General features: G+C 31.5%; 1 protein-coding gene and 1 long non-coding RNA gene across 2 annotated transcripts; both read left to right on the plus strand.

Annotated features, from left to right (window-relative positions):
• The first annotated feature begins 10,638 nt into the window (after nt 1–10,638).
• On the plus strand, nt 10,639–12,805 carry LOC133029282 (uncharacterized). The gene is made up of 4 exons (XM_061101756.1): nt 10,639–10,814; nt 10,936–11,628; nt 11,723–11,914; nt 12,002–12,805. The coding sequence occupies exons 2-4, from the start codon at nt 11,125–11,127 to the stop codon at nt 12,332–12,334; spliced, it is 1,029 nt and encodes a 342-aa protein (XP_060957739.1). The 5' UTR covers nt 10,639–10,814; nt 10,936–11,124; the 3' UTR covers nt 12,335–12,805.
• A 3,432-nt stretch (nt 12,806–16,237) lies between these two features.
• LOC133029283 (uncharacterized) lies at nt 16,238–19,119 on the plus strand. Its single transcript, XR_009683435.1, has 3 exons — nt 16,238–16,345; nt 16,418–16,772; nt 18,879–19,119. It is a non-coding gene; the product is annotated as an uncharacterized LOC133029283 (long non-coding RNA).
• The last annotated feature ends 693 nt before the right edge of the window (nt 19,120–19,812 follow it).

Raw genomic sequence — 19,812 nt, forward strand, 5'->3', positions numbered from 1 at the left:
GAAGGGGGAAATCTTACCTTGGCCATCATTGTGCTCGGTTGGTACGATGGTGCTCAGTCGGTCGAGAAGGTGGTGGTGGGTTCGAGAGACTTCGAGAGACAAAGAGAAAGGGGAGGAAGAGAGAGAGAGAGTCGGTTTGGAATGAGAGGGGTAAAATGAAGTTTAGTAAAAATTAATCCATTTTACAAATTTTGTATATTTTTGAACTAGTGGACCAATTTTAGTTCAATTAATGCATAAAAAAATCAAATTTTCTCACACAAATTACCGATAAAATAATAATGATATAAAATTATGTCAACAATTTTTTTTTTTTTCAAATTATAATTTTTATTAAAAAATAAATAATTTAAAAATTAGACACCAACAATTTTCTTTTTATTTTTTTCCTCTTAAAAGTTAGAAGAATGACATAGCATTTTCTCCCTAATACATATTTTTTTAGCTAATTATTTATTTAAAAGTCATGACTCATATACCAAAATGACTCAAATAGAGATATCAAAAACCAAAATCTGTCAATTTCGAGTCATAGGACGTTAACATCTACCCAAAATAAAATAAAAAATCCAAGTGTTCAATTAATTTATTTTCCAATCATCCTTACACTCACTTTAAGCACAACAACAAATATTGCTATAATCATATTATAATTGAACATATGTTTATATAAAGAAATATAATATCTATTTAGTATCTTATGTTTAGTTATTTATATTTTCAAATATGTTTATATGATATTCTATGATTCAAAATTATACATACTTTTAGTACTTTAAACATAGACTATATGTTTTTTATGGTGTTGACTTTAGGCTATTTTTATATTTGACGCCGTTATTTAGTCATTTCTTTGTGAGATTTGTGTAAATTTATTTTCACTTGATTTTATTTTTTTTATTTTTTTCGGGTTATGTTTTTTTAAACCATTTGATGATTTTTTTTTTCCAAAAAAAAATGAACTATATGTAATTAAACTGAATTTAAAACTAGCATAATCAATATAATTGAGGGCAATTTGATTATATTAATAAAAATGATTGTTTAAATATGCATTTTTTTTTAAAAAAAATGGATAATTCCACTAAAAGGTAAAAAGTTGAAATCCAACTATTATTAAAAAAATATATAATATCAAGTCAATATTTTGATAAATAATACAACATACCATGTATGTAGTATCTAATAAATACAAGATCAAAAAGTTTTTTAGATCATTAACTTAGTTGAGTTGGAATTGGATAGTGGAAAATGCATGAGTGGATATGTGACAATTAAAGAAGTGCATATAAGGATATACACTTGTTAACAATCTTTAGTTCACTTAATTAAGAAGTACATGATAATGGACATGTTTTGTTGCATTTGTCTATGTACATAGTAGTAAGAAATAAATAAATAAAAGGATTTTGTCTCTAATGTATATTTGGAAATTGTATCTTGGTTAAACTTGGATATTAATAGAAAAATCATACATGTAAAGTGACACTATATCCACATTCTTTAATTAATTGGTTGTGGTCCATGCAATATCACATACATTAAGATAGAACTATACTACCAAACACTTAAATATAATACATTATTTTTTTTGAATGAATATAATACATTATTTTTAAATACATGTATAATGAATTAAACTTTTAAGATATATAAAATATTAATACAATTAAAGCTACATAAAATTTGTTGTATAACAATAATTTATGATAAATAATTAGACATATTAATTTTTTTAATTAATAACTTAAGAAAATTTGTTATTACAGTACTATGCATGAAAACTATAGTTTAATCGTTAATTACATATTTTTAAAAATCTTTTCTTATATTTTTAACATATATAAAAGCATAGGTAAGTTTTTTTTAGAAGTGGTATAGGTTAAGTTTATAGTACACTTCTCATCTGTTTTGGCATTTAAAAAAATAGTCATTTTTTTTTATAATCATGTACGTTATAACTATTTAAGAGCATTTATAATTTTTTTGAAAAAAAAAACTATAATATTTATAATGACAAAAATAAAATTTAAACAATTATTTACTAATAACCATGTGTGCAACAAAATATTTAAACATTATTTTTGATACTATAAACTATTTAGAAATTTTTGAAAAATTTACAGATAGTCTTTAAAAACTACAACGTATATGACTATAAAAAATTAACAAAAATTCTCCTAAATGCTAAAATAGATAGGAGATGTACCAAAAAATCTCTTTTGGCAAGTATGTTATAGATTTTTTAAGAAAAATATATATTTATATATGATAATCCAACAAAAGTAACCATAGTCGACCCTAGATTAAAGTCGGTTAGGCCTGCCCATAGGGTCCACCTAGTCTAAAGGCCCTAACTTTTTTTGCCTTTTAAAATTATACATTTTTTATTATTATTAATCTTGAGAAATACTACATATTTTATTAGAGCATTGCTATGAGACACCCATGATGTCTAGCACCACGATGAAGTGTTACACTATAATTGGTATAGCTCACAAGAGTATTAAGTATCATGAGTGCTCTTTAGCATTTTTTTTCAATATGAGAGCCTAACAATATTTTTTTAAGACCCATCAAATCTAAAGACTTCAAAGCAACAAAGAATTCTACAATTAGGAAGAAATATAGCATCCTTTAAGACTATTTCCAATAAATGATGTAAAATTTGTATTAAATTTTACTCAAAAAATAAACTAATATTATATTTGGTCTAATTTTTACAATTATGCTCAATGCATTAGGTGTAAAATTAAGTTAAAAAAAATTAACAAAATTTTTAAATTTTATTGAAAGTATATAAAAATTCTATTAAATATATATAAATGAAATGTAAAATATACTATTAAATGGTAAAAGAGTAAATTAAAAATATGATGTTTATTGTGATGTAAATTTAGCATATGTTATATTTTATGTCAAATTTAATATAATTTGACTCATATTATACAACACTATTGGAGTTCAATTTATAAAAAATAGGATAAAATATGTATAAACACCACCTTATAACTAACTCCAATAAATGGTGTAAATTTTGTGTTAAATTTGACTCAAAAAGTGAGTCAATATTATATTTAGCCCAAATTTTACAATTGTGTTTTAATGTACTAGGGGTAAAATAAACTTTTTTTTTTTGAACAAAAGATGATTTATTCATTCATAAACATTCAACATCAACAATAGACATAAGTTCAAGAGGGGCATCTTGCTCACAAAAGATACGATCTGAATGGTAACAAGACGCTCTTGCAACACAATAAGTCGCCCTATTAGCAGACCGTTTAACAAAATGTAAAGACACATGATTAATACAAGACAATAAGTTACGACAATCTTGTACCAAAAAACCAAACTGTGAAGGCATTTGGATTGAGCCCATGACAGCCTGCACTACCACAAGCGCATCCGTCTCGATCTCTACCTCCATCCATCCTTTGCGCTTAATCCAACTCAAAGTCTCCTTCACCCCGATAACTTCAGCAATCTCAGGCCCCACAATACCCAACTGACTGCTTGAAATGGCCTCAATTAATCTCCCATTAGCCCCACAGGCCACACAACCAAAGCCATACTTGTGTTCCTCCGCAAATATAGCACCATCCACATTCACTTTGATGGTGTTTAACAACAGTTTTTTTCCACAGAGCCTGATCCGTATGAGGACCAGACACCAGCAGCGGCCCATGCTTCTCCACACAAGCTGCACTCCACTGTTGCAGAGTGGATCAGGCCGAGAGGACAACACTAGCAGCACTCTGATTTTTACTCTTCCAAAAGGCATCATTTCGAGCATTCCATATACTCCAACTCACCATTGCAGCATCAACCGAAACATCAGTTGGCTTAGTATCAAGAACCGTGGAAAACCAGCTGCCAAAATCGTGATTGAAACCATGAAGCACACTTAGACTAGCACACTTGGACAATAACTTTATTTTAATAGAAAATTGTAAAAAAGTCAATAAAAATGTTAAATTTTTATTAAAAATATATAAAAATTATATTAAATATTAAATAATAATGTGAAAATTTATTAATTACATTAATGAGTGTCAAAAAAGTAAATAAAAAATAATATTTGTTATGGTATAAAATTTAATTCATACTATATTATGTGCTAAATTTGGCACAACTTTTAGCATGTGCTAAATTTAGACCACATTATACGCCACCATTAAAGTTTAATTTTTATGAACATGGGTTAAAAAATATATTTACACCATCTTTATAATGTGGTGCTATAAATGTAGTATATATGTAATTTTTAGCCCATATTTATAGAATTGAACTTTAATGGTAATGTATGATGTTGAGTTTTGTGCCCTAAATAAAACCCTTTACAATCTGATTAGTTATCAATATAAAAAATTTGAAGTGATTTATGTTTGCATGAATTTTACATGCTTATGGTTTAATATGTTTATTGTGTTAATACACAAAATCTGTTAAGTCGAGATCATATGTTTATTCACAACTACAGTATTGTCAACACAGTGGAATGTGATGGTGATTATATGATTCAAAAGACTAAGTCCCTGTTTCATTAGTATTTTGGATTTACACTGATGTGATAATCAGTGATGATGTGTACTTACACTTGGAGTAAGTGTTATGTTCTTTCCAGGATATTGGTAAAGTATACTAGTTTCGAATGTATGGAGTATACATTGGACTGGACCGATATTGAACTTAGTTAAGATATTATAAACTTACCGTTGTATCTTTCCAAGTCAATATCAGTAGTTGATCTTAAGATTAAAAGAATCTAAATCCTAATATGCTTAGGCTCAACTCAGGAGTGTTATTCATGTTCTTTGATTTATTAGTTAAGCCTACTTTTGGGTCAGGGTGATACGTATATTTTGGGAACATGATAGTATGATTGAGTGGGAGTGTTGAACATAAATATGGAATCTATAGCTTCTACTGGTGTATAGAAGTCAAGTGATGATTCCCTTCGAGCTTAGTTAAATAGAAGTAAATGGACGAGCTCTTGTTTAAGTGACTAATTCTTAGATCACTAAACATCATTTACATGTAGCTAAGTGTTTTAAGGGGCAAAATACGTTGAGGGGTGTAAACGGTAAAATTATCCCATCTCGATGTAAATCATCTATATAGAGGATCTTTGATCACAATAAGATTATAACAATGGTTAAATGAGATAGCATATCTATATTGTGGAACATATAATATGCTCTATATAAGTCTGAGAGTGCAATTCTAAGTTCTAAGAGTGGATTCAACGAGGAATTAATAAGTAGGGATTTACCTAGTAAATTTGGTTCACTTATTGGAAGCTCAGCATATAGATCCACGGTCCCCATTCTAGTTGAGACTATACTGCTTGTAAGACTCAATAATTGATTTGTGATTAATCAATTATAATTCTAAAGTTAGACTATGTCTAATTTGTGAATTTTCACTAAGCAAGGGTGAAATTGTAAAGAAAAGAGATTCTAGGTTTATTTATTAATTAAGAGACTCTATATGTCTAATTAATAATTAAATTAAATGATAATATTATTTAATAATCTATTTTAGTTATTAAATAATTAGTTTTGGCATTTAAAAGGTTAGAATTAGAAAATTTACGTTTTTAAGAAAATAGAAATAAAAATTGTGAAAACTGCAAAATCCAAGTGAGGCCCATTAACACCTATGGCCGGCCACTTAGTGAGCTTTTTCCAATTAATATTTTTATTATTTTAATGCCAAATAATTACTAACCTAAACCTAGTAGTTGCCTATAAATAGAAAGTGATGGCTCAGTCAAATAACAAGTTTAACAAGTTTTTCAAGCCTTCTGTCAGAAAATTATTTTTCCAGAAAAACTGAGCCTTCCACTTCTCTCTCTATAGCCGACCCTATCCCTCTCTCTTTTCCTCTTCTCAATTTCGAACCTTAGTAATAGAGTAGTGCCCACACACAGCAAGTGGTACCTCAATCATAGATTGGAAGACTGTGAATGATCACACACAAAGAGAAGGACATTCGGGTTCAGATCTTGATAATACTCTGCGACAGAAAGGATACAAGGGTTAGAGATCTGAGTGGAAGGAGACATTATTCCGCTGCATCAATGTAAGGTTTTCTTAACTTTATATGTATTTATTTATCGTTTTAGAAAGTTCATACTTAGGGTATTAAACAACATACTTGTGAGTAGATCTAAGATACTGGAAAATAAATTCCAACATATGATGTGGTTCAAATTTAGCCTATGATAAAAGTTGTGCTAATTTTAGAACAAAATATTGCAAGAGTTAAATTTTATACCACAATAAATATCATCTTTTTTATTTATTCTTTTGCCACTCATTACTGTAAGTGATAATTTTTTACATTTTATTTATAAATTTGATAGAGTTTTGCCACTTATTAATATAATTAATAATTTTTTATATTTTTATTTATATATTTAATATAGTTTTAGAAAATTTTAAAAAAGTGCATCGATGCACTCATATATATTTTGGCATCTACAATAATTTTTTAGTTTAATTTTTTTTAGGAAAACTTACAAAAATACTGAAATTTTGGTTAACTTTTACAAAAATATTGTCACACGGAAATTTTTTCAAAAATACTGTGTTTTTATAAAACACCAGTAAAACACAAGGCATAACAATTCAAAACAACAGTAGAACACCAATAAAACACTAGTAGAACACCAGTGAAAACTTAACACAGTATACTGCAGTATGAAACTTATAAAAAAATACAGTAAAAAAGTAAAAAATACCGCCTGGGAGTATTTTTGTAAAAAAATAGCAAAAGTTAGTATACCATGTAAATTTCCCTATTTTTTATACTCATGTACATTGTAGTTATTTAAGAGATCCTACAATATTTTGAGATATTTTTTTTAAAAAAATAACACATCCAAAATAGGGTTCAAACAGTCTGTAACACGCATAACTATTTTCTTTTATACACGTATGAAATAGATTGTTTGAATATTACTTTCTATATTGTAAATTATTTTGAATTTCTCAAAATTTTACAAAATGTCTTAAATAACTATAGCGTACACGTTTATGAAAAAAACTAGAATAAAAAATTCTCTGAAATGCAGAAATAGATAAGGGGTACGTCAACGCATTACTTTTAAGGGGTGCATTGTAAAAACACCCTATAATTTTTATATATTTTCAATAAAAATTTACTATTTTTGTTAATTTTTTTACACGTTTCTATTAAAATATAGTTTATTTCACTCTTAGTGTATTGAAGCACAATTATAAGATTTAAGCTAAATATAGCATTGATTTATTTTTTAAGTCAAACTTAATACAAAATTTACACCATCCATTACAAATGATATAATACTCTATTAGAGATGCTTTATGTTCATGAAAAGTTAAAAGTACTTCATTTCCTATATAAAAATTAATTTAGCTAAAAGGCAAACTTTTATAATTTAGTATATCTATATGAACTAAATTTATTGAGTATAATACTATAAGAATAAATGTATAAATGTGTCATAAATATGGATCACTTATAGAAAAAAAAAATTAGTACACTCTTTAAAATAATGTTTGGGTAGATTTTTTTATTTATTTCGATATTTCAAAGAGTTTTTAACCCTAATTTTTTTCATGATTGTAAACGTTGTAATTATTTAGGACTATTAGTAAATTTTAAATAGTTTATATCGAAATTTAAGTTCAAGTAATAACTTATACCATGCATAAAAGAAAAAACAGTTACAAAATATTTAACTTTTATTTTCGGCACGATAAACTATTTGAAGTTTTTTAAAAATTTACAGGTTACTCTAAATAATTATAACATACACGATCATGAAAATAAAAATTAATCTGAAAAACTTTTTTAAATAAAGGCTCTACCAAAACATCCCAGACTCAATTAACCAAAACCCTCAATACTTTTATTTCACTAGTAATTTGGATGGAAGTCGTAAATTACTAACAGTATTATGATTTTGAAGGTTTTATGATCAAAATTTAAGTTTTAAAGATTAATTGTTAGCGAAATAAAAGTATTAAGAATTTTACCGCAATTAATCCTTCCTTAAAATCATAACCGATACACAATTTTTATTCACAAAATAGTTCATAAGACATAATGTATTTTATATTTGTTTTTACATTTTCTTTTTTGAAAAAAAAAATGCTTGCTTTGCAGTAAAACCAGTCTCGTAAAGTCAGTACCACCAGTGACGAAGCCAGAAATTTAGTTGAGTGAGGGCTTGAATAAATATTAAGTCAAAACTAATAAAAATAATGATAAATGTATCTTTCAAATTTTCATCTTCAACAAAATAAAATAATACTGTTGACAAAAATAAAATAAAATATTGTCAATGGTATTATTTTATTTTTTAATAAAGTATTATTTTTTTTATTATTTGTATTGGACTACTTTTAAAATGGGCTTGATTAGAATAAGAGTAGGCTCATGAATCATGATTAAGATATTGAGTGAGGGCTTTTGTGAATTGGACTTTAATAAATTGAACAAAGTGAATTAATATATGTATATATCTACATATAAAAAATTTGATGTATATATTTGAGTGAGGGCTTTAGCCCACACATGGGCTAAAGTCCCTCCGTCCCTGAGTACCACACATCCAAATTCAGCAATAACACTCTAAATTTTTATACTATTAAGTATGCTCATTATTGTGATTTTATCTTTTTACTTTTTTATTTTGGTAAAAAAAGACTTGGCACAATTGTAATTTAGAGAAAAAAACAATTATTAGCAAACTGAATGTGAATACTAAAAAACAGTATTAATTTACTATGTGATACTAATGCAGGGTTCTCATTGTCACACTATTTATGTATGGTTAATCAAGAAAAACATAGTGATTTTAAGCAAAATATATAAATAAATAATAATAAATAAAAACATAGTGATTGATATTGGGAAATTTCACTATTTGGCCCTAATAATACAACACATATCAAATTTTATACCCCTTACTAATTTGTACAAAACAATTCCACTATTTTCAAATTCTACCCAAAATACCCATTACATTTAATTTTCCCACTCTCTCTTTCCCTCTCTCTCTGTCTTTCCGTTTCTCTCTCCGTCTTTCCCTCTCCTCTTCGTCCCTGCCCACGAAACAAAACAATCATGCCGAACCCAACCCAACCCAACCCAACCCAACCCGACCCCGACCACGACCACGACCACGACCACGCTGAACCCAACAACCACAACCACGACCACGACGACGGCGACGACAACGACCTCCCTCTCCGTTTTTTTCTCTTTCGCTCTCTCTCTCGGTCGGTTGCAAATTTGACACGTGCTCGTCGAATCCACCACGAACCACCACTACCCGTGCTCGTCGACACAGAACAGAGGCCATCGCCACCACCACGAGCAGGACCCGTCGCCACCACCACCAATTTCATTCAAAGGTAAGGTTTTTTTTTGAAAAAAAAATATATTTTGCATAGATTTGGATGCCAATTATTGCATGTTGTTGAGATTAGTGGATTTTTTGTAGCCTTTGTGATCTTTAGGTTGTAGATGTTAGTGTGTCAATGAAATCTGTGTATATTACAGGGTTGTCGATGACATATCGATAGGATATCGATAGGATGTCGATAGATTGGGTGTCTGTTTGAATTTTGCTGTAATTTGTATGTCGATAGGATATCGCTTGTATGTCGATAGGATGTCGATTGGTAGTTCAAGTCTGTTTCTGCCCTATATTGTCGACGACTTGTCGACAGTATGTCGATGGTTTGTCGATTAAATTAACTTGTTGATTGTTAGGTTATATTGTCGACTGAATGTCGACAGTATGTCGATATGTTGTGTAATTGTTATCTGATTGAATTTGTCGACAGCATATCGACAGGTTGTCGATATATTGTCGATTGTATTTACATGTTGAATTTATGTTTGTATTGTCGACTGAATGTCGACAGGATGTCGATATTTTGTCGACATAATAGTATTGTGCCTGCTTTTGATAATGTCGACATAATGTCGACATAATAGTAATGTGTCTGCTTTTGATAATGTCGACATTATGTCGACGGTATGTCGATTGATCAACAGATATTTCAACCGGTCCGATAGTGTGAAGACAGAAGCACTCCAAGATAGGTTCACAAACTGTCAGAACCCGAAAGACTTGTACAAGCTCGGCTTGTGCTTGTTTGTGGAGTCAGTGCTTCTGGGCCGCGAGGCAAACGCGCTGATTACGCCTCACATACTTAGATATGTGGAAGACCTCGAGTTCTTCTTCCGGATTCCTTGGGGGAAGCACTCATTCGCCAGACTCATGCACTCGCTTCAAAAAGACATGTTGAAACAGAAGGCCAACTACGAGAAGAAGCTGAGTTCGGATGTTCAGCACGAGTGCAAATACACAGCATATGGCTTCGCACCTGCAGTACAATATTGGGTTTACGAGGCCATTTTGGAGGTTGGGAAGAGGTATGGCACGAACCACGGGATTCGGTTCTCCAGGATGCTTAGCTGGACGAGCAAAGGCGATATTGGGAAGAAAGACGTCAGCGCATTATTTTCTAGACGGGTATGATTTTCACTTATGTTCAGAATAATTATTTAACATAAATGCTTGTAATAAATGCTAAATAGTTTTATTTTGATATTTTTTGAACCATAAACAGAATCTTGAAGTGGTGAAGGGGCTACTTCCACAGACAAAGGAGGAGGCATTTGTGAGGACCATATCTTACGATGGTGTGGAGAACCTGGTTGATGATGGTGTGGATGACACAGAGGCTGAGGCAGGTAGTCAGGTACCAGAGACTCAGGTCCCAGACACTCAGGAAACAGACACTCAGGTACCAATTTTTGGAACTTTTTTTTTATGTCTTTATTTTTTATTGTTTTTGTTTTGTGATATTTGTTACATTGTGGAATTATCGTATGCTTACCGTATTTTTTTGATATATATTTTTTCAGGCCACTGGTTCAGAACCTCAGCCCAGTGCACCATCTTCATCAGGCGTTCGGGGTGCCGAGTACACTGATTTAGTGGCGAGGTTGGATAGGATCGAGGCTGACACTCAGGGTCTGTATGCTGCTCATGTCGAGCTGAAGAAGGCATACAAGACCAGCCATGTAGAGCTGAAGGGTGGTCAGAACGTAATTATGGAGCAGCTCAGAGACATATTGGCCATGTTGAATCGTCCGCCAACGACAGCTTCAGCACCGGAGGCCCCAGCAGATCCATCTACCCCACCACCAGCTGCTTCACCCCCAGTAGAAGAGGAGGAGGTCTTCCCCGACGATTACGATCCTTATGAGGGAGCTCCAGCGACTCCGATCGAGGCACAACCTGTTATCCATGTACATGACACCGAGTCGCAGGGTGAGATTCTGTCGATAGAGGCACAACCTGCAGTGGTTAAGAGTCGGAAGAGGAAGAGAAAGCCTCCTGTATGGTTTGGTGACTATAAGGAGATGAAGAGGAGACATAGGCCATCTTCGACTTTTGATCCCCTGGAGCCACCGGATGAGAAATTGTTAACCACTTTCCGAAAGTGGTGTGTTGGACTCATTCCGAACCACCGACTTCGGGATTTGAGAAGTGGTGATTACGGTCCAGGATTCTTTTGGATAATGCTCACACCAAAGGAATGGCTTACAGATGACGTAAGTAAAGTATTTTATAATATTACTTCACTTTACAACTTTATGTGCAATTAATATATTTTTTTGTCTAACTGACATTTCCCTTTATATGCAGCATATAGATGCAGCAATGCATATGCTGAGGAGGCGACGCACCGACTATCCACTGACATTTCCTCAGAAGGGTGTCATTCTCTCCACATTCGTGACCACCATGATCAGCAGTGCATGGACGAGCCACAGGGGTCCGAGGAAAAACTTTGTGTGGGAGGATTATATCCTGGACTACTGCAGAGGGGTTCATAAGGTATTGTTTTAGTAAGATTTTAAATGTTAATTGTTTGGAAAGATTATTATGGTTTGTTAATTGTTTCGTTGTTCTCTGTAATTACAGTCCCAAGTCTTTGAGAGATGGAGGGGTAACGAGTTTATTTACTTCGTTCTGAACCTTCCCGAGGCAAGGCACTGGGTCACACTTGAAGTCGACATAGAGCTGTGGAAAATTAATGTCTACGACTGTGATTCCAGCGTCTGTCATTGGACCGCCATGGAACCCATCCTGAAGACTTGGGGAGAACTGCTGCCCTCGCTAATCCTTGCAACCGGGGAATTTCCACATAACAACCAGATCATGGCGTTAACCGCCGTACTTCATCTTCAAGAAGGTGCCATCGATACTAAAAACAGGACGACAAAAAGAAAAGCCCCTTCTACATGCACCGAGTGATATAAAACAGTACTTGAACCGCTCATCCTCTAAGTACAAGTCAGTAATGGTACCTGGATTCTTCTGTTCCAGCATGTACAAGTACCCAGGAAGCTTCATGTATGAAAACTCAGGCGTACCCCTAGCATACGTAAGTCCCATCTCCCTGCACCTCCACGCCTTCACATAACTCATACTGATACCATAGTTGTCAAACATGTCCCTCTGTATGTCTTTAGCCTTGTACTTAGTTCCATCTTGGGTGTACTTCCCCTTAATAAGGTGGTCAACTACCCATGGTGCTGCTTGACGGTGATCTGAACGTCTCGCATTCAAGTTACATGTGTGTTCATTGTGAAATACATTGACCTCAAAGTTGTCAGAATGCATCTTCTTCCTCCCCCTCAATCTCCATTTACAATCTGGAGCCTTGCATGTAACGTACAATATATCAGGGGATGACTTCTTCACCATCCACTCAAAATTGTTATTAAGTGCAAACCTACCCAGTACTTGTCTCAGTTCTTCCTTGTTTTCATAAAAATTACCAAGCTCTATCACCCCTGCTTCCTTACTTTGTAAACAAGTAGTTAGCTCATGATTTTTCATTATATCTTCCTTTGTCCACATGGGAGCTTTGAACTTGGTACAAACTTCAAAAGAGGAGAACGTTGAGAACGTTGCATGACGAGCATGTTCTTCAGTTCTGCCTGGTCGACTACTGCTAGTTCCAGGTGTAGTGCGATTTTCACTACGAGGTTGTCGTTCTCGCTGTGTACCTTGGTTACTCGGTACACACTCTAACCTCAACGATGGTCCCGCTACGGCTTCATCGACTGCTAAATCATGTTCATCGTCCATATTCAAATCTACAATAGGATCGTTATTGTAGAAGGGTGTATCGAACTCTTCAAACTGATGAAATCCTGTCGCTTCTTGTTCTTGCCCTACATTGGTCGGAACCTCTAAATTGGTCGGAACCTCCTCATTCACACCAATCCCAACATCTGTTTCGGGAACGCAAGACCCTACCACACTTCGAGGGAGAGGATTAGTAGGCGGCGTAGGCTCCGAATTCCCAACTTTTCTCACCTTGGTCACGAATAATGGCATAAACTCTGTATTTGACATTGTTGCCCTCATCTCTAAAAACGTTCTCAGTTGGCGTTCTCTCTTAATAACCTCTGGCGCAACCATTTTTCCCTTCATGTACAAGGAACAAATCTTCAACTTTAAATCATGCGCTACTGGATCAACTTCCAACTCTTCATATAAAATTTGTCGCAGTTCTTGTAGGGTTGTCTCAGTTGTAACTGTCAACGTCAAGCTGTTATTTGCTTTGTAGATCCAATTATAATTCTCACATAACCAAACACCATCGTACGATACAACAAGGAACACTTTCTCTCCTGCAATTGCAAACCAAAAAAACAAGGTGAGTAAAGGAAAAAACACCAAAATAAAAAAAAAAATCGACATCCCATCGATATCAATCGACATAATGTCGATAATCACAACATCAAAAATTAGGGCACTGATTGTCGACATTGTGTCGACATACTATCGACATAACGTCGACAACCACACCAAGCATGCTCGCCATCGACATAATATCGACATACCATCGACAAACACACAGTGCATGCGTTTCGTGTTTTACGGTTACACATTTAATGTTAATAAATTTTACCTACGTTCCCAACAACCCTTCCCAACTGACACGTTGCATGTCAAACACGTGTCCTATCGACAAGCTGTCGACATGACGTCGACATGGTATCGACAAATGAGTTAGCAGTGTCACTAAATTGGCATGTTGTCGACATCATGTCGACATAGTATCGACATTCGGTCGACAAATACACCATTTTATGCGTTTTTCCTGTACAGTTATGAATTTAATGACCATTAAATTTTCATACATTCCCAACATGTTTACTGCTCTATAAAAGCAAATCCCTTTCTTATTCATAAGTGCTATTGTCTTCTACTTCTCTCTTACTCTTAAAAATTTCTCTTATTCTTAAGTTCTAAATATGGCCCCAAGAAAGAACAAAGGCAAATTCCCCATCTTAACTCCTGAAGAGCTGAAGCAGGAGCCTGATGTTGGCATAGTTACTCCTGAAATGCAGAAAGTTTTTGACGCCCAAAGAGCTTTCGAAAGAGAACGATGTGGGAACGAGTTCAGGTTCAGGAAACTTGAAGCACATTTTTGCAAAACTGGTGTATGGCCGGCTCCACCACCAGGGTTCCCCGAAGGATGCCGTCGTTGCAAACTAGGCATCTTTAACGGTAAACCGGTGAAGCCTGGAACATTATGCAAGTATTGCAAGGCTCACCCACAAGCCAAAGAATTTAAAAAAAAAAAATAATTTGTTATGTTATGGCTTGTGGTGAGTTTTATTTAATGTTTGTTTTTTTTTATGAACTTTATTTTCTGTTTTTTTTTTAATGTTTTTTTATGTTATGTTTTTTTTCTAATTTTAATGAAATTTCCCTTTTATTTTATGTTATTTTAATGTTATGTTATGTTATTTACGACTTTTTTTCATTTGCATCGATATTCTGTCGACATGGTGTCGACAAAATATCGTCAACTTCTAAAAAGAGATAAACGCTTGTTGTCGACATGCTGTCGACAACTATCGACAAAATGTCGACAAATTGTATTTAGTGGGTTTGTTGCTTAATGTCGACATAACGTCGATAATGGTCGTCACTGACCTTCCCTTTTGTAATCATCGACAAACCATCGACATATTATCGATATATCATCGATAACACTGGAAAACCCAGAATTCGACTGAAAACCAGATCTGCCAGATCTCAACAATTTCACACCAAAAAACAGCAGTTCCAACAAATAACACACATATAACAATTTTAAACTACATAAAGTCAAACAAAATGCTTAAAACACAACTTACCCATTATAATGGTGTAAGATTCTTGAGTGATATTGGGTTGTGCTTCGGTTTTCCACCAACACCCACCGAGAAAATAACCATTCAAGAGGGAAGAAAGAGAGGGACGAGAGAGTGGGACGGACAGAGGGAATTTTTTTGATAAATTTTTCAGTTTTTTCTAGAGAGAGAGAGTGGTGCACGAGAGAGAGGGAAGAGGGAAGAGAGAGAGAGAAAGATCAATTTCAGATTTTACCTAATTTATTTTTTTTTTTTTTTGAAAAAAAAGGGTAAAATGGGAAGTTCATGTAATTAATGGACTAAATTTGTACAAATTAAGGAAATGTATAAATTTTGATATGGCTTGTATTATTAAGGCCAAAAAGTGAAATTTCCCTTGATATTTTACCAACTAATAGTATTTAGTATTACATATATTTTTTATATAAATATATTCAAAGATAAAGTGATAAGAACGTTTTTCATAGTCTATTGGTTAGGATTGCACGACTCTTCCCCAAAGCAAAATTAAAAAAAACGTGTATTGCTATCACACTCTCTATCCATAACACCACTACAAAATCATATTGTTGTACAATTAGTTAATAATTTTTCATAATAATTGTTAAAATAGTTATATAAAGTTTGATATTATAAATTATACAATTGTAACATAAGTATGAAAAATAATATTATCATTAACAACTAAAAAATTGTAACTTGGACATCTGACTTCAAAACACTAAATATAGTGTAGTTTCATACTATATTTACTTTAATAGAATACTAAAATTATTCTTATAAATAAGTTTGTCTACAGTGTCCCACCAAATTTAGTGAGGTACTGTATACCACACTATTTTTTTTTTTTTTTTTTTTTTAAAAAAAATTCATAATCTTTTTCCCTAAAAATAAAAAATAACACTTTTTCTTTTTTCTTTCCCTTTTATGTTATAAGCATCCAAGATAATATTTATAGTTGTTAAAATACACATATTATTTGCTTTTGAGTTGATTTAAATAAAAAAAATAATATGGGCAGTAGTCATCTCAAGCTTTTCATCCTCTGTTTTCCATTATTCGCTGAAACCAATTTTCATTGCCTGAAGGGCTCTCTTTTCACAACCAGGTACTGATTTATCGTTTTCTACGGTTTTTTTAGTTCTTTCTTTCTACACTTTCAATTAATTTGCTTTTTCAGTTAACAAATCACAACATTGCACATTCTCTATCGAAGGCTGAATTGTTTTGATCATTTGTTGGAGCCCCGATCCGACGGGGTGGCGGTGGCCCGAAACAATCGGGTCTATATCCGATTGTAAATCAAAAAGACATAATAATAAAAATAAGCGGAATCGAAAAACAAATACATACAAATAGACAATCCCATATATCATCACTCAAATTCCCACGCCAAATTGGATTTTATATATAGTCAATTGTTTTTACAAATTAATATATCAAAAATATACAATATATATTTCTTCATCGTTGTTCGTGATTGCATCCCCAGTACTTACTTCTCCATCGTTTTAATCCTCCAACAAACTATCACGGTAAATATCTCTCTCTGGTTTTCTTTTTTTCTTTTTTGTAGACTGAATTCATTCCATTTTATATAGCCATATTTCGATATTATGTGAATTGTGATAGTGTTTTAGTTGGTGTATATACTGTTTGATATAATCTGTGTGATTCGTGAAAGAATTGGTTATATTAAGGACCAGTGATCACGATTCTGAAGCAACTTTTCTGTAGTTTAATATCTCTTGATCAGATTCATTGTTCAAGTTACCTTAAGAGTTTTCTATTTTAATTTTCTTTGTTTATCGTTTGTTGCTGTAAATGAGTTCAATGTTTTTCTTTCTTTTTGTTTCACAACTTTTTTTTTTTTATTCTTTCTTTTTTCAATGTTTTTTTTTTTTTTTTTTTTTTTTTTTGTTATAGGTTTGTTTTATATTGATTTTGTTCTATTTTGCGCCATTATTTATGGCTTTGGCGCCTTACAAGGCTTTAGCACCTATTATATGGTTGGGCCCCTAATTATTTAGGGTAGTTTGTTTAAAATTTTACGTTTTTCGATATTGAATGTATAAGAAAATTTTGACACATTAATATTTTAAAGTTAATAAGTTATGCACTATACAGATTTATTAGTCGGAATAAAAAGATTATTTTGGTTAAGGTATGTTTTAAAGAATATTTTTAATTGAAATAATGTTTAAGAGTGTTTACTTTAAACGCTAATTCCTATTAGCTATGTCTTGGTTTATATTTTTTTAGGAATTTTCAGCATAAAAAGAAAGTGTTTAGAATTTTATTATTCAGATTCTAATATTATAATTAATTAAGTAAATTGAAGAATAAGAATCTTGAGGATCTTGTAATAAAAGGAGTTGGAAACACTAATGGTATGAGAATATATTTGTTCATATATATTTGGAAAGTCAAATTATTATAAAAATTTAGCTTGTTGTCAATATTTTGGGAATGTACCAAAATTATTATATTATTTGTATTTTTAAAGAATTTTTGGATGAGTGGTATTAGTTTTTTTGATGGAAGAAATGGAAGTACAAATTTGATGGATGAGTTTTGCCATTGTTTATGGCTTTGGTACCTTTTAAGGTTTTCACGCATGATTTATGGCTGGTCCCTAATTATTTAGGGTAATTGCTTAAAATTACAAGATATCATGAATTGTAAAAATATTATAAAATTTAATAGCTAACAATTATCGTATATAATTATGAGATTATTCCCTTATTAGTTTATTATAGATAACATAATATTAATTTTGAGTATATAAATTATAAATATGAATTTATTATAGATAACATAATATTAATTTTGGTATATAAATTATAAATGTGGGATTTTGTAATAAATTGGAGGTAGGGACATTAATTGTGAATTGAGTATACTTTGTTTTATTTTATTTTTTATTTTGGGAAGATATTGAAATAAATGGGAAGTAAATGCTAATGAAGATTGAGATTATTGCCTTATTAGTTGTATAGGAAGATACTAATATGAATAGTTTTATAATAATTTGAATGGTATAATAATTAGGAGGTTACCTATTTAAATAATAAATAAGGAAGCATTATGTCATAATACCGAATTGGATTAATTAATATTAATTTAATATTATTAATTAAATGTACGATGAAGTGATATTAGGAAAATGGTACTTTTGAATGTGAAAAGTGCAATCTTAAGTTTTAAGGATATTAATACAATTTTATTTTAATTTAGGTTGAATAAAAATTATAGATACCATGTTTTACGCTATAAATAAAATAATAAATAATTTGACTAACTAAAGAATCTTGACATGTTTTAGTCTATAAATATTTTTTAGAGATAAAATGAAATAATTAGTATATAATATTTTGAATATTTAAGGAATAACGGATATTAAAAGGAAAATTTTATTTATGTTTGATTTTAAAAGAGTAAGAGTAAGGAATAGGAATCCTATGAAGGTTATGAAGTAGAATGCTATAATTTAGTTGTTACTAGCCAAAGGGTAATCCCTTTGGCTAGTTCTAGTATTTTATAGGGAGATCTAGTTGCTTAGTCCTGGTAGTTGGTTGATTCTCTTCAGTTTGAATAGTTTTCTAATTAAAGTTTTATGCTATTTTTTGATTTTTTTTCAGGTGGAACTTCAGTATTTATTGAGTTAGGAGTGTTGTTTGAAGATGTTATAGCTTTATTGTCTAAATTTCCGGGGGCAGTTTTGTCCCATGGGGCTCGCTCTATATTTTTAGCGGCCCATGGTTGGCAAAGCATGCTCTGCGGTTAGACGATGAGCTATCCTGGTTCGAGGAGGTTCCAGCGCTGGTGGCGGACGTGGGCGTCGTAAATTCATGAGTGATTTAGATCACTTTGTCAAAAAAAAAAAAAAAAAATAGTACTTTTTAAAATAAAAAACTAAATAATTATTTATATTTAAATATTCATATTATATTAATAAAATAATAGAATAATAAATAATATAGAATTTGGTGTAATTTTTAGTGTTATGATTGGAATTGAAAAAAATTAGTACTGAAATAGTAATTTTTTGGTGTTGATTTAACACCAAATTTAAATTTTACCATTAGAGATGGAGAGCCATTATTGAGGAGTACTGTTAACATTAAAGTTAATTGTGAATTGAAGGACCACCGCGAAACAACAAAAACTTTGGTAAAAGAAAATGAATGGTATTTAAATAAGAATGTGTTGATCACTAACAAATTTTAGAGTTACTTAACATGGAATTAGTTTTAATAATAAAAATTTGTAAAAGTTATTAATTGAATTTTGTGTTTTGTTAAATGATAAAATAGACCTTATATTTTTTAAAATAGTAAAAATAAGACCCTTAACTCAATTTTTAAAAATTTTATTTTTTAATGTAAACAACTTTAAGGCAATATCTAGCATGAACAGATACAAGAAATATAACTAGTTTTATCATAATATCTCTAGATCATATTATTATTAAGTTTTATTTTGATAAAAAATCAGTTTAGGGTCCTATTTATATAATTTTAAAAAATATAGAGTCTTTTTTGTCATTTAACAAAACAGAGTGTTCAATTAATA

This window comes from Cannabis sativa, chromosome 7 (assembly GCF_029168945.1).
Source record: "Cannabis sativa cultivar Pink pepper isolate KNU-18-1 chromosome 7, ASM2916894v1, whole genome shotgun sequence".
NCBI lineage: Eukaryota > Viridiplantae > Streptophyta > Magnoliopsida > Rosales > Cannabaceae > Cannabis > Cannabis sativa.